General features: G+C 49.6%; 1 protein-coding gene across 1 annotated transcript; it reads right to left on the reverse strand.

The window, feature by feature from the left end:
- Positions 1-7,033: 7,033 nt before the first annotated feature.
- On the reverse strand, positions 7,034-13,531 carry CTRC (chymotrypsin C). The gene is made up of 8 exons (XM_070767680.1): positions 13,492-13,531; positions 12,393-12,468; positions 11,959-12,130; positions 11,763-11,860; positions 10,481-10,606; positions 9,483-9,619; positions 8,547-8,692; positions 7,034-7,403 (listed from the first exon to the last, which is right to left on the reverse strand). The coding sequence occupies exons 1-8, from the start codon at positions 13,529-13,531 to the stop codon at positions 7,092-7,094; spliced, it is 1,107 nt and encodes a 368-aa protein (XP_070623781.1). The 3' UTR covers positions 7,034-7,091.
- Positions 13,532-13,997: the final 466 nt, after the last annotated feature.

The raw sequence follows: 13,997 nt of genomic DNA on the forward strand, positions 1-13,997 counted from the left end.
TGTGTCCAATATTCTTTTTCCATTTTCCCTAATTGACACCCTGGAAATACTTGGAAAAAGATGCCAAATGTGAATGTTGAAATATGGGCTCTATCCGCTTTCAACAGATTAAGTTATATGTTATGAGAAGAAGAAAAATTTTGGCCCTTGGAGTTGTGTTTTCAAAGAAAACATTAGGTTACATGCTGAACAAACAGTTCTAGGCCAGTGATTCTCAATGGTGCTGGTATTATCCACCAAGGGGACATTTGGCAATGTCCAGAGACATTTTTGGTTGTCACGGCTGGGAGTGGGGTACTGTTGGCATCTAGTGGGTAGAGTCTAGAGATGTTGCTAAATATCCCACAAAGGCACAGGACAGCCTGTTACAACGAGGAACGATTCCCCCTCAATTGTCAGTGGCACCGAGGTTGAGGAAGCCTGTTCTAGGCCATACCTTGGCTTGCTGGGTGGCCTAGGATAAACCACAGAAGTCTCAAGGCCTGGAGCCTGCCCGTCTATGAAACAAGGGGAGAAATGCGTGCCCAGTCTGTTTTGCAATGATGTGGTGAGGATTTGAAAAATGTGCTTACATGGGAGAAGCACAAACTAGACCTGAACAGGTGGGGTTGGGCAGCCCCAGAATGGGCAGCTGCAGAGGGCTTTATTGAGATGGCTCAAGAGTATTTATCATCTCCTCCTAGGACCACAGCAGTTTGTACTTCTCCAGTAACTTCCAAATGAGGTCAAAGCAGGAACTTCTTAGAAAAGGAGGCTGACACTCACCCAACACACATATAAGATGCACTCACATGTCTTACCTAACTTAAGTCTTATGAAATCTAGCAAAAGGTCCCATATTTCAAATGAAGAAGCTGAGGTTCAGAGAGGTAAAGTGAACTTGCTCAAGATCACGTAGCTTCTAAAGTGGCACAAGGGGGATTCCAACATAGGCTGGTCTGATTTCCAAGCTCCTTTACTTGAGGATGCTGAAGGTGGCATTTCAAATGTCCTCCTAGCACTGCAATAAGCCCCTGTGTTTGATGGGTAGCAGGGTGCATGGGTGGAAAAAAGGAGTGAGGGCTCCTGATGGACGTTCTTGCTCTGCCTTAAAACTTCATTCTCCTCGCTTATGGTCAGAGCACAGTTCTAGGAAGGCCAGGCTCTGGTGAGACAGACCTGCCCTGTGACCACAGATTCTACCTTTTGCCCAGCCAGAAAAGCAGAGCAGAGAGTGGACTTGACTTGAACTGTTAAGACCTGAGTTCAAGTCCTCATTGAGTCAGAACTGAGTGTTATAGTTTGGACAGACAAGTCATTGGGCCTGAGTTTCCTAAATAACAATCCCGGCCTGGATTACAGGATTGTCATATGGATGAGAAAAAATTTTAATTGGCCAAGAATCATGAGGAGGATGAGGGAGCCTGGGGTGTAGAATCCCATTGCACTAGATGTCAGAATACCTGGGTTCTAGTCCCAACTCCATCCCTAACTTCTTTAACAGTTTGGGCTCTTGTTTGTAGTCTAGCAGTCACTACAACAACAAACTATTTCTGAAGTTTCCTATTTTATCTTGAATTAATGTGAATATGCCATTCTGTTCCATGTATCTGTGTTTATTTTACTATAAAAATAAGATTTTCCTGTAGGAGGTCACTGAACAAATACTGGTTTGTTTGGCACATGCCATGGGCTTGCTGTGTGACCTTGGGCAAGTCACACAGGTCCTCTGGCTTGGGGCTATTTATGAATGAAACACAGAGAAGGACATATGCCCAGCCTATTTCATCACATTTATGGGAGGGTTTGGAAGTGACAAAAATCATCATCTAATAGGCTTAAGCCAAAGAATCATTCACTGGGACACGAGGTGGAAAAGCCCAGGAGCAGGGCTCATTTCAGGCACGGCTGGATCCAGGGCTCTGGTGATGTCCCCAGCACTCAGGTTATCTCTATCTTTTGTCTCTGCTTTTCACTGTGAGAGTCCACTCTCAGGCTCCATTACATGGCCTGTAGGAGCTCCGGGTTGTCCTATGGGGACAAGCGGGTTACAGAATCTCTGGTCCAGGGTTTCTCAACTATGGCGCTATTGACATTTTGGATGATGGTTCTTTGTTATGAGACCCAGAATCCTGTGAACTACAATCCTGTGCCTTGAAGGATATTTAGCAGCAGTCCTGGTTCCCACCCACTAGATGCCAGTAGTCTCTTCCCTCCTCCTCCAAGTTGTGACAACCAGAAGTGTCTCTACTCATTGTTGAACGTATTCTAGAGAGCAAAACCATCCCCTCCATTTTGCTACTGTAGCCTCACATGACTCATCTTCAAACCCATCAGGGAATGAGCGAGAGCTTCCTGGTTGTTCCCACAGAAGTCCTGCAACTCTCTCTGATTGGACCTGCCTCAGGTCACATGACCATCTCTGAACCAATGGTTGTGGTGGGAGAGGGGATGCAAGTGTGGATTGGACAGGTTTAGGACCTGAAGGACAAGTCCTACCCCTGGATCTGGGCACCAGGCTCCAGATGGAAGTATGGGGGAGGGACAGCACCAAAATAGTAATCCAGGTTTCTGGAGAGGGAATAGAGGCTGGGAGAACAGATGAGTTTCATAGCCCACTTCCTCCCACTGGGGCTCAGTCCCCATTTATATGTTGATGGACAACCAGGCAATCTGTGAAGTTCTAAACTGGGCTGTGTCCTTGAGGTCTCAGTGGGGCCATGGAGGTGCAGATGTGAACTCTCATGAGATTTATGACTCACTTATAAGGGTTCCTCTGAGAAATCCAGTGCCCAGGGGTTAGAGACTTGGGTTTGCAGCCCCGTGCTTCTGGGTAGTGACTCTGGTTTGGATCCTGACTGCTCACAGAGTGGTTTGGACCAGCATAGCTTAGGATCTGGTTAGAAATGCAGACTCATGTATCCACACCTACTGATCCAGCGTCTGCAGTTTAACAAGATACCTAGGTGATTCTCCTGTTTGTTAAAATTTGAGAAGACCTGAGCTAGAACAAGTTTCATCTCTAACTCAGTTTCTTCACCTATGAAATAGAACAAGAAAAATCTTATCCAGCTCTTAGGGTTGTTGTTAGAGTTAAACAATGGTTTATTCACTTAGAACACTGAGAATTGTCAATGTGCAATAAAATGTTCACTCTTCAGTCCTGAGACCTGCTGACCTCAGATATCAGAATAGCACAGAATTATTCAAACTTTACCATCAAAGAATCTGAGGAGATCAGGGGTTGGCAACCTGTTTCTACAAATGACCAGACAGCAAATGTTTTAGGCTTATTGGCCATACGGTCTCAGTTACAACTATTCAATTCTGCTGTTATATTGCAAAAAGCAGCCCAATAGGCATAGCTGTTTTCCAGGAAAACTTTATTTACAAAACAGATTTGTTTTTCAGGCTCTGATGTTCTGATTAATGATCTGGGGTCTAGCATGTGGCAGTCACAACAGCAAATGTCTGGGAAGTTTCATTCTTCACCTGGAAAGCTTGATCTGAATTTTGTAGCTTATTTCATCACACAGCTGGGTTTATCTTAATGTGCATTTTTTTTCTTCCCACACAATCTTCAAAGGAAATCGGTGCTTTGGGAAGATGCTCTGTGCTTATTCTCTGCCATTACATGCCCCCTGGCCTATCACCATGTGAACATTTGCAGATATGTGCTTGATGAGTGAGTTTTAGGGGACTGACCACCAGGGCCTGCTAGGAATAAAGCTCCCCCTCCTAAGGAATAAAAGGGAGAGGGGAGATGTGCCACTGGGGGTCCAGGTATGAGGTCAGTAGTAGTAATGACACCGCCTGTCACAAGCTTCTGTTGGCTTCCAAAGGGAGGTGGAAGATGTGCCCATTTTACAGATGGGGAAACTGAGTCTCAGAGAGGTTAGGTGACTCAGCTGCTGTCACTGCTTGTTAGCCGATAAATATCCTCCTTTCTGCTCTGCCGTATTTCATGCTATTAATTTGTGTCTTAGATAGTGTGAGGGTATGAGAGACTTCCAGGATGGCTCTGATTCTTCACCTCTCACTTTATCCATTGCCCTTTGCCTTGCAATTTTGCAATGGCCTCCTGGGAGGAGGATGAGAGAGAGCCCTGTGGAGCTGAGCTTCCCCAGTCAAAACCAGACTTGACCCCTAGACATGTGAGTGTTTCCAGCCAAAATCGGCAGTTAGCCAAAATAAGCCACCTAACTGACTCCCAGCTGAACCCAAGTGTGTGAGCAATAAATACCTGTCTTTGGATGCTACTGAAAGTTTGTGGTTGGTTGTTATCAAGCACTATTAATTATGCTGGAAGTAGCTGATACAGCTGGTGAAGGCCTTTGTGAACATCTGTGAGCAATAACTCTCTCCTCAGGTTTCTATTTGAGTTCAAAATTGCCAGTTTTGCTCAGGATTGTCAGCACACCCACAGCCTCCACCCCTCCCTGGTATGGCCTTTAGAGGAATCTGTGTGAGAGGATCCTTGAGAGTTGGGGATTAATGGCAGAATAACATGGTTGTTAGTCACACAGACTCTGGAGTCAGACCACCTGAATTTAAGTCCTGGTGCCCCATTACTAACTGTGTGGCCTTTGGTGAGTTTTTAAACCCCCTCTGAGCCTCAGTTACCTCATCTGTAAAGGGGGATAATTATCAAGGTAGTCAAGATTATTGTATAAATGAGGTCGAGTATGTGAAGCTCTTGGATGGTACCAGGACTATTGGTCGCCCTATCCATGTTCCATGCCTTATGCTCTAGCAGAAATTGCTGCCTCGAGATCCTCCTGAGCAGTCACCATGACTTTGCTCATACCCTTCCCTTAGCCAGGAAAGTAGTGACCCCTTATGATATCCCCAAGAGTATCAGTTAGGTGTGTTCTGAGCTGCAAGTTATGGAAAACCTGACTGCAGTGTTTAAAACAAATGCAGATTTATTTTTTTCCCACAAAACTTGATATTCAGAAAATGGTTGCTGGCATCAGATCTGCGGCTTGATGATGTATGAACTCATATCGCTGTAATTCTCTTGGCCACAAAATGGCTGCTTTAGCTCTAGGTATCACATCCACATTCATGTTCATCACAGGGCAGTAGAGCTTGGTGATCCAGAGCATGGGCTCTGGAGCCAGATTAACAAAGTCTGGATCCCAGCTCCATCACCTTCTGGTTAAATCACCTTGGGAAGTCATGAAACATCTCTAGCCTCAGTTTTTTCATCTGTGAAATGGGGATGATATTAATAGACTATATCTTAGGATTGTTTTGGGGATTAAGTGAGGTAATACATGTAAAGCCTATAGAACAGTGCCTGGCACATAGCAAGTATTCAGTATGTGTTAGTTATTACTTCATTATTATAATTGTAAGGGACTTGGGCACAAATAGTGTTAATGTTTAGCGCATCTACCTTCCAATATAGAGACAGTTTCAAAAGAAGGAGGTCAAGCAGGACCAGGGGGCCCTTGGGTCAAGCAACCAGCAACATCTGTTCAAATGTGAAGACTCAGCCTGGGGTATCACCACTTCTAGGAAGCTGTCATGGACTCCTCTCACCAACTGACACTGGTTTAAGTGTCCCTTATCGGTGCTCCTGGATTGTATTCCTACCTTCACACTTATACCGTGACCTCAATGATCTGTTTATGGGTCTGTCTCCTGCAGAACATGGGTCTTGTTTGGACTCTCCCTGGATTCCCAGGGCTGAGTTGGTGCTGGGCTTCTTGTAGCCTCCATTGCTTGTTGAGTAAATACTTTTTGAGAATGAGCTTGGCATTGTGGGAGGTCATGGTCCCCACCTCCAGGAACCAAAGTCTGATGGGGAAACTGGGCAACTCATTGACCAACCAGAGGTAGTCCTAGTTGAGGGTTTTCCTAGGAAGACTTTAGAGGCAGGGGTGGGGGCACCTCCCTCCTAGATCAGCCCTGGACTAGGAGCCTTGGCGATCCTCAGGAGTGCCCTAAACTAGGGACACTGTGGTCAGGGATCAGGGGCCCCACTTGGATCCACCTTACTGGACACTGGGTCCCTCACCTTTCTGGCTCCATGTGCCCTCCAGGCGGCCTCAGGACAAGAGGAGCCTGAACTGAGCCTCTTATTTGTGCATTACTGGTCGTTTCTTCCTGTGACTAGGCTCAACTTTTTCCTTTCTGGGCCTCAGTTTCCCTGCCTGTCTAGTGCAGTGCAAGCTTGCCCACCTCTGACCTGCTGTGACTACTGTGGAAGCCATTGCTGTTTGACCAGGGTGTGGTGTTATGAGATGTGTGTGTGTGTGTGTGTGTGTGTGTGAGGAGGGGGGGTGGGCGGCAAATTTCTGGTGTGTCCTTAACTCACGTCCCCTCAGGCACCGGGTAGCCTCCTGGGATTGCCTCCTCCCCCAGCACCTCCAACAGCTCCCCCTCAAGGCCAAACCAGCCTGAATGAGGGGGCCTCTCTTTGCATCCTTGGTGTGGAAGGGGCAGCTCCCAGAGAGCTTCCGAACCCGCAGGGGACACGAGAATCAAGAATGAAGGCAGGGGACTTCCTTGGTGGTTCAGGAGCTAAGAATCCGAGCTTCCAATGCAGGGGGCCCAGGTTCAATCCCTGGTCAGGGAACTAGACCCCACATTCTGCAACTAAGAGTTCAGTGCTGTAATTAAGACCCAGTGCAGCCAAATAAATAAATTAAAGAAAAAAAGAAAGCAGGCAGCTTGAGGGGGAGAGAGGTTTATTGTGGTTGTTGGGATTTGTGGCCTGGGCTCCTGGGGATGAATCACAGCTGCAGTTTCTGGAGAAGCAGAGAACAGTGAGGGACTCAGGGCGGCATGAGTCTCGCCGGGAGGGAAGGAACAAGGGGGCACAGCAGGTAGTACCAGGCCTTAATGAGCCAGGCTTGCCTCTGCCCCCAGGGTTGGCCCCCTCAGCACTTCCCACCACCATGCAAGTGGGCTCAGGACACTGCCTGCTCCCAAAGTGACCCCCTGTCCCTCCTCAAAAGACAGATGGTCATCCATGCCACCGCCTCTCCTGTGTGGGGGCCATAGTTCACCTTTGGGAGCCCTGGTGGGGAGCCTAGGGTTGGGACAGAAGTGTTTGCTGAAGCAAATGGATTAAAGGGTTGAGGAGTCAATGGCCATTTCCTTTACTGCACCTGACTCAAGGTTGCGTGCAGCAAACACTCAATCAATACTTCTTGAGCAGGTGAATGAATGAATGAGTGAAGGAATGAGTAGAGGAACAACTGAAGGAAAGGCAAGTGAGGGGTGGGCAGTGAGGAAGGAGGCCTGGGAGGGGCACCCACCTGGTTGATCCAGTCGATGTATGCAGACACACGGGTGAAGACCGTTGGCTTCTTGAAGGTGTTGCAGCTCAGCCCGGAGCCGAAGCTGACGATGCCTCGCACATCCCAGTTGCCGTTCTCGGCTTGGCAGTTCAGGGGGCCGCCCGAGTCCCCCTGCACCAGATGAGGTGGGCGTCAGAGGGAGGCTTGGGCCACAGGGGCGGGTCAGAGTGGGGCATGGAGTTGGCCTCTCTGCCTTGTTACCTCCTGTTTTGGCCTCAGCTTGTCCATAGTGAGGGAGGCAGAGAAGATATGATTTGGGAGTGACTTGACCTTTATCCTATGCTAATGCTATATGCTAAGTCACTTCAGTCGTGTCCGACTCTGTGCGACCCCATAGACGGCAGCCCACCAGGCTCCCCCGTCCCCGGGATTCTCCAGGCAAGAACACTGGAGTGGGTTGCCATTTCCTTCTCCAATGCATGAAAGTGAAAAGTGAAAGTGAAGTCGCTCAGTCGTGTCCGACTTGTAGCGACCCCATGGACTGCAGCCTAACAGGCTCCTCCATCCATGGGATTTTCCAAGCAAGAGTACTGGAGTGGGGTGCCATTGACCTTTATCCTAGGGGAGCCCTAAAGTATCAGATTAAGTCTTGGTTTGCTGTGTGATCTTGGGATGATGAGAACCCTCTCTGTGCCTCAGTGTCCCATGCCTGAGTCTGAGCTGTCCAGAGAGGTGAAGATGCTGGGAGTTGTGTAGGGGACCCTGGAAAGTGAGGAAAGTGGAAATGGGGAAAGAGTCCTGTGTTTAAAAATGGGACAGTCTCTGATTTCCCTGGGTGCTTCTTGCTTCTGTGTCAGATTCCCTGAGTCCTCTGTCTCCCTGGACCAATGGAGTTGATGGTATGTCGGAACGTGTGCCCAGACTTGAATGAAGTCTCTTCTACATGCGTCAGACTCATTTAGTCCTCACAGCAGCTCTGTGCTTACTGTCGCTCCGTTTTATAGTGGGGAAACTGAGGTTCAGAGAGGTTGAACAGCCTGCCCAAGGTTATGCAACTATGAAGGGGTGGGACTGGGACTTGGATCCAGAGACTGACATTCAGCTTTCAAGCTCTGGCGGTAGTGCTGGTGGGGGAGGGGAAGGGGGACAGTGACAAGTTTTTCCTAAGTCTCCTGAGCCCAACTGGGACTCAGTCTCCCCCCAGGGAGAGGGTTCCTCGTGGGGTCTCCCCACTTCTCACTCCTTTGCTCTCATCCCTGCCTCTAGCACTTGGCCCTCTGCGTTAGGGCTGGGGTGCAGAGTCTGGACACTCACGTTGCAGGCTGAGATGACTCCATCGCCCCCGGCACAGACCATGGTTTCCTTCACCGTGGTGCCCCACCAGTCTCTCTGGGAGCACGTGGCATAATCCACCACGGGCTGCAGGCCCTGCTGCAGCTCGGCGGCAATGGGGCCGTTGGCTGGAGAGAGAATGGGTGGTGACTGGGCAGGCAGCCCAGGAAGCCCTGGCCCCAGGCCTTCAGGGAGCAGAGGGCTACATGGGGCTGGGCCAGGCCAGGCAAGTTCTGGCAAGACTTTAAGGGACATACTCACATGCCTTTTATTGAGAGGCAAGACTCTGAGCTAATGGTCCCAAACTGGGTTAGACACCCTTCAAAGGGTCGGAAAGGTAAAACCAACCCATAGAAAACCCTCAAGAAATAACTACCATTTATCTTTAATTTATGTTCTGGGATTTTAATTGCCAATGGTTTCCTTGTAGTTCTCTACCTTTGGAGTCACATGTTAAAAGATTTTTCTCAGCCCCAAATTTTCCAAGTACTGATCTCCATTTTCCTCTAAGTCTTCTGTAGGTTCATTTATTTGCATTTAACCTTTAAATTCAGCTAGAATTTACTTGAGAATTCCATTCACTGGAATATACTTGGTATATGATCTAATCTCCTATGCCAAAATGGTTAGTTTCATTGATTCAATAGTCATTTACAAGGCATTTAGTAGATGTCCAGCCTTGCTCTAAGTCCTTGACAAATTTTAGTCCATTTAATCCTTATAGCATCCCTTATATGCACTTGGCGTGTCTGTCACATGGCATGTGCTTAATAAATATTAGCCATCATTACACAGTTTAAGAAGATGCAAAAATGTTAAGGCAGGAAGGAAACTGGTGGGCAAATGTGGGTGGCATGCTTACTGTGGGAGCTGCTTCCTCCAGGAAGGCGCTCGTGATGTGCCAGGGGCTATACTCACTGTAGAGACGGCCCCAGCCAGTGACGAAGCAGGGGTAGTCCTGAGGCAGCAAGGAGCCCTCCTCTGGCAGGCAGGCCACCTGGATCGTGTCACTCAATTCCACGGTCTCTGCCAGCTTGATAAGGGCAATGTCATTGCTGGAATCCAAAGTGGAGGTGGTGAATCACAGGAGGGCCTGGTGCACCAAGCAAATGCCAAGAGGCCTGGCCTGGGAGCTGGGAGTCAGGCCAAGGGTGACCAGGGGTCACACATCCCGGACTGCCGGGTTTTACTGGTGGACAGAGATGCTGGGGAACGAATGATCTGCTTTCTAGTTCCATCGCCTGCCCCTGTACATGGAGCTTCTTCCCCTACCTGTGTCTTCACATCACGACAGCCTTAACAGAGAAGTGACAGAGCAGAAGCCTTCTGAGCCACTGTCATTGAACCACCGCATCAAGCGAAATTAAGCTAAAGCAAATTGGGAATTATGACTATAAAAATACTTGCAGATTCCATTTTTAATGTTTCCGTGTCACCCGAATGAAAGTGGACAACCCTAGGTAGACTTGGTTTGACTTGTGGTTCTGCCACTTAGTGGGCTGTGTGACCTGAGACACATTCCTTAACCTCTCTGATCCTCGCGTTCTTGTCTTGGGCTGTTGTGAGGATTAAATAAGAGATGGCATGTAAAGTGCTTATTGCAATGCGGGCAGGCGTGCAGTAAGCATCAATAATGGGGAGTGCTGACTCATCCCCTGGCTGACACTTCAGGTAACATACCATGGGGGCCCCGGGATTCTTATTCCATGTGTACTTTCTGGAGCCCCTTGGTCAATGATGCGAATGGGAGGGGTGTCCGTCTCCTCTTAGCATTTTGCTATTTTGTGTAAAGTCATCATCTGTGGGCTGTTCAGGGTGAGGATGGGGTTCAGGGACAGGCTCTGTCTCCATCTCAGGGACCCCCTCTTCTTCTGAGCTGCCCCTAGGGGCTGTGTGATGGCTATCTGGGTACTCACCGAACTAGGAAGGAGTTCCACTTTTCATGGACAAAGATGGTGTCCACACCCACGTAGAAGGAGCCTGCCTCGTCCTCCACCTCCAGGTTGTTCTTCCCCAGGGCCACGCGGTAGGTCAGGGTGTTGCTGGACAGAGCAAGGGGGCCAAGTCAGGGTCCTGCCCCCACTGGTTGGCAGGGTAGAGAGGGAAGTTGGGGCTCTGGTGATGCAGCTTCGGGGTCACTGTGGGACTCATTTGGGGGAAGGCATGGTTCACCCCATTGACCCTTCCTAGGGCACGGGGTAAGGACCATGGTCTTGGAGTCAAGTCCGTTCTGACTGCTGGGTGGGCAGGCTTGGGCCTCAGTTCCTCTCCTGTAAGGTGGAGATAATCTTAAAACACCTGCCAGGGATGTTGTGAGGATGAACTAGTCCACACTGCTGCTGGCCTGCATTATCTCACCTGTATTCCTCTCTATCGGAGAAGGCAATGACAAGCCACTCCAGTACTCTTGCCTAGAAAATCCCATGGATGGAGAAGCCTGGTAGGCTGCAGTCCATGGGGTCGCTACAAGTCGGACGTGACTAAGCGACTTCACTTTCACTTTTCACTTTCACACAATGGAGAAGGCAATGGCAACCCACTCCAGTGTTCTTGCCTGGAGAATCCCGGGGACGGGGAGCCTGGTGGGCTGCCGTCTATGGGGTCGCACAGAGTCGGACACGACTGAAGTGACTTAGCAGCAGCAGCAGCAGCATTCCTCTCTAGCCACCTCCTCCTCTCCCCTCACACAATCCGCTCCTGCCACACTGGCTTCCACTTAATTTCTCAAACATACCAAATGGACTCCTTCCTCTGGACCTTTGCATTGGCTCTTCCCTCCACCTGTGACACCTTACTTCCAGACCAAAGATTTCTTCCCTTATTTTCTTCAGATCTTGACTCAAGCATGCCCTTTTCAGAGATCTCTTCCCCGGGTCATGTCATTTAAAATAGAGCCCCTCATACTTCTTATCCTCTTCCTGCTTCTTTGTTTTCCTTCACTCCCACTTATTTTGCTACATGTTTACTTGTTGGATGGCCTGTCACTGTCTTCCACTAGAATGTAATAAGCTCCCTGAGAGCACAAACTGCGTTTTCACTGCCACGTTCCCTGGCACATAGTAGGCGCTCACTAAATACTCACTGAATGAATAAATGGACAACTGAGTTACTGGGTACGCGTAGCCTGCTTGTCCCGGTGTCTGGAGTGTGTGCCCGGGAAGGGCGGCGGACGGTGTGTCTGGGTGACTTCCGGCTCACCTGATGCAGTGGGCAGCTGTGAGCACGTGGTTGGGGGTGATCAGGGTGCCGCCACAGGTGTGCCTCCACGTGTTATCCCTGAGGTACTGGAGGGAGATCTGGGGGGGGATGTGGAAGGATGCCGTGTCAGCCCTCAGGGGCCCACTGCCCACGCCCCTCTCCACCCTGCCTCCCACGCCCACTGCAGTGAGCTTACCTGCCAGGGCCAGCTGTGGGGAATGGCATCCTCTCCTCCCACCACGCGGGCTGATAGGTTGGGCTGGAAGATGGGGGCCCCGCAGCTGGAGGCTGGGGGAGACAGGAGAGGGAGAGCACAGGTCAGTGTGGGTGGTATCTCGTTGAGGAAGGCACAGGTGGAAAGAGCACACCTTTAGGGACTAGGCAGACTTGGGCTTGAATTTTCCTGTTAGACTTTGGGGAAGCCATTGAGTTTGCTGGGCCTCAACTTCCCTTTCTGTGAAATGGGTAGAATAGCACTAACCTGGTAAGTTTGTCCTGAGAACTAAATGATGCATATGAAGAGTTGAGCAAAAGATCTGGTATAGAGTGAAAGTTAAACCACTGAAGGAAACACCCAGATAGGCTGGCTTGGTGTGAGTGCCCAGGTACACCTGTGTTCTTCATCCTTACCCTGCTGTCCCTTTTGAAGCCACAGCACGGTGAGGATGTGTGAACATGGAACCCACAGAATTCCAGACTGTCCTAGCTGTGGAACGGTCAAGAGCAAGTGCTAGGCATACTCGGACTCAAATTCTGCCTCCACCACTAACCAGCCATGGGATCTTGAAGAAGATACTGAACTTCACTGTGCTTCAGGGTCCTCATCTGTAAAATGGGTCTATATTAATAGACCCTGCCTCTCAAGGTTGATGGAGAATCAAATTAGCTCCTGAATGTCAAGGGCTTAGCAGAGCGCTTGGCACAGAGTAAGCATGCAATACACAGAAGCAGCTATTGTTATTATTACTACTGTTGTTATCAACTGGAGGACTCTTAATGAAGTGCTCATATTTGCTAAAAGTGCCAGTGGGCTTTAGAGAGGTGATATGGCTTGTTTAGGTCCTGCTGAGAGAGAGTGACATTCGAGTCAAGTGCCTTGACTCCCAATCTGGGAGAAGGCTGCCAACACGGGAAGCTGCCACCCTCTGTGCCAACACAGAATCCCCAAAGGAGAGATGCTGATCCCAGGAAAGGTAGGCCCCGAAATTGTTTAATTGCTAAATTGTGTCCAACTCTTTTGCAACCCCATGGACTGTAGCCTACCTGGCTTCTCTGTCCATGGGATTTCCTAGGCAGGAATACTGGAATGGGTTGCCATTTCCTTTTCCAGGGGCTCTTGCCAACCCAGGGATGGGACCTGCATCTCTTGCATTGGCAGGCGGGTTCTTTACCACTGAGCAAGCTGGGAAGCCCAGACACCCTGATGGTCCCCAGGGTCCCTAGGGATGAGGCATCTTCTGTTCCCCCAGGTTGATGCTACATCTTTCTGCACCTCATCGCTCATCCTCACCCTGGGGAGGTCAGATCATCAGCCCTGTTTCGCAGATACAGAAGCAGAGTTGCCCAGCGGGCAAGTAGCTCATTTGACACAGCTGATCAGTAGTAACTGGACCCACACTGGACCCCAAAGATCCTTTCCCAAAGCCCTGGAGAGCAGAGGGCCCTTGCCTCCGTCCTTGTCCGAGCTCACAGCCTGATAGCTGCAGCTGGTCATGGAGCCTCAGCTTACCATAGGCCAGGAACGTGGTGAAGACCGTGATGCCCAACATGTTGTGAATGCTCAGAATCAGGTGAATGTCACGGTGGCCAGGGCAGCACTTATAGGCAGGTGGGGGGTGGGCCCACCTCATCAAGGCCGAGCCACCACTTGGAAGAAACCTGTTCTGCCAAGGCCTTTTCCCTGACCTTGGGTGGTTACTGTTTAATTTGGGCGGAGATGGAGCTGGCTTGGAGGCATGGATTTCCCAAATATCCAGACAGAGCAAACTCTTGCATTTGCACGTTTGGGGGCCCCATCACACTACTTGGCCTGACTCATTCTTTTTAGTTGTCGTTTACTAGGCACCTACTATTTGCTGGTTGCCATGCTCAGTAACTCTTGCAGTCCCTTAATTCTCCCAACAACACGCAGTAGACACTCTTGTCCGCTGATTAAACATGACAAAGCTGAGACTCAGAGGGTCAATGACCATCCAGGGTCACACAGCTGAACAACAACAGGGTCTGAAGTCAGCC

The sequence above is a fragment of the Bos indicus genome, chromosome 16 (assembly GCF_029378745.1).
Source record: "Bos indicus isolate NIAB-ARS_2022 breed Sahiwal x Tharparkar chromosome 16, NIAB-ARS_B.indTharparkar_mat_pri_1.0, whole genome shotgun sequence".
Lineage (NCBI taxonomy): Eukaryota > Metazoa > Chordata > Mammalia > Artiodactyla > Bovidae > Bos > Bos indicus.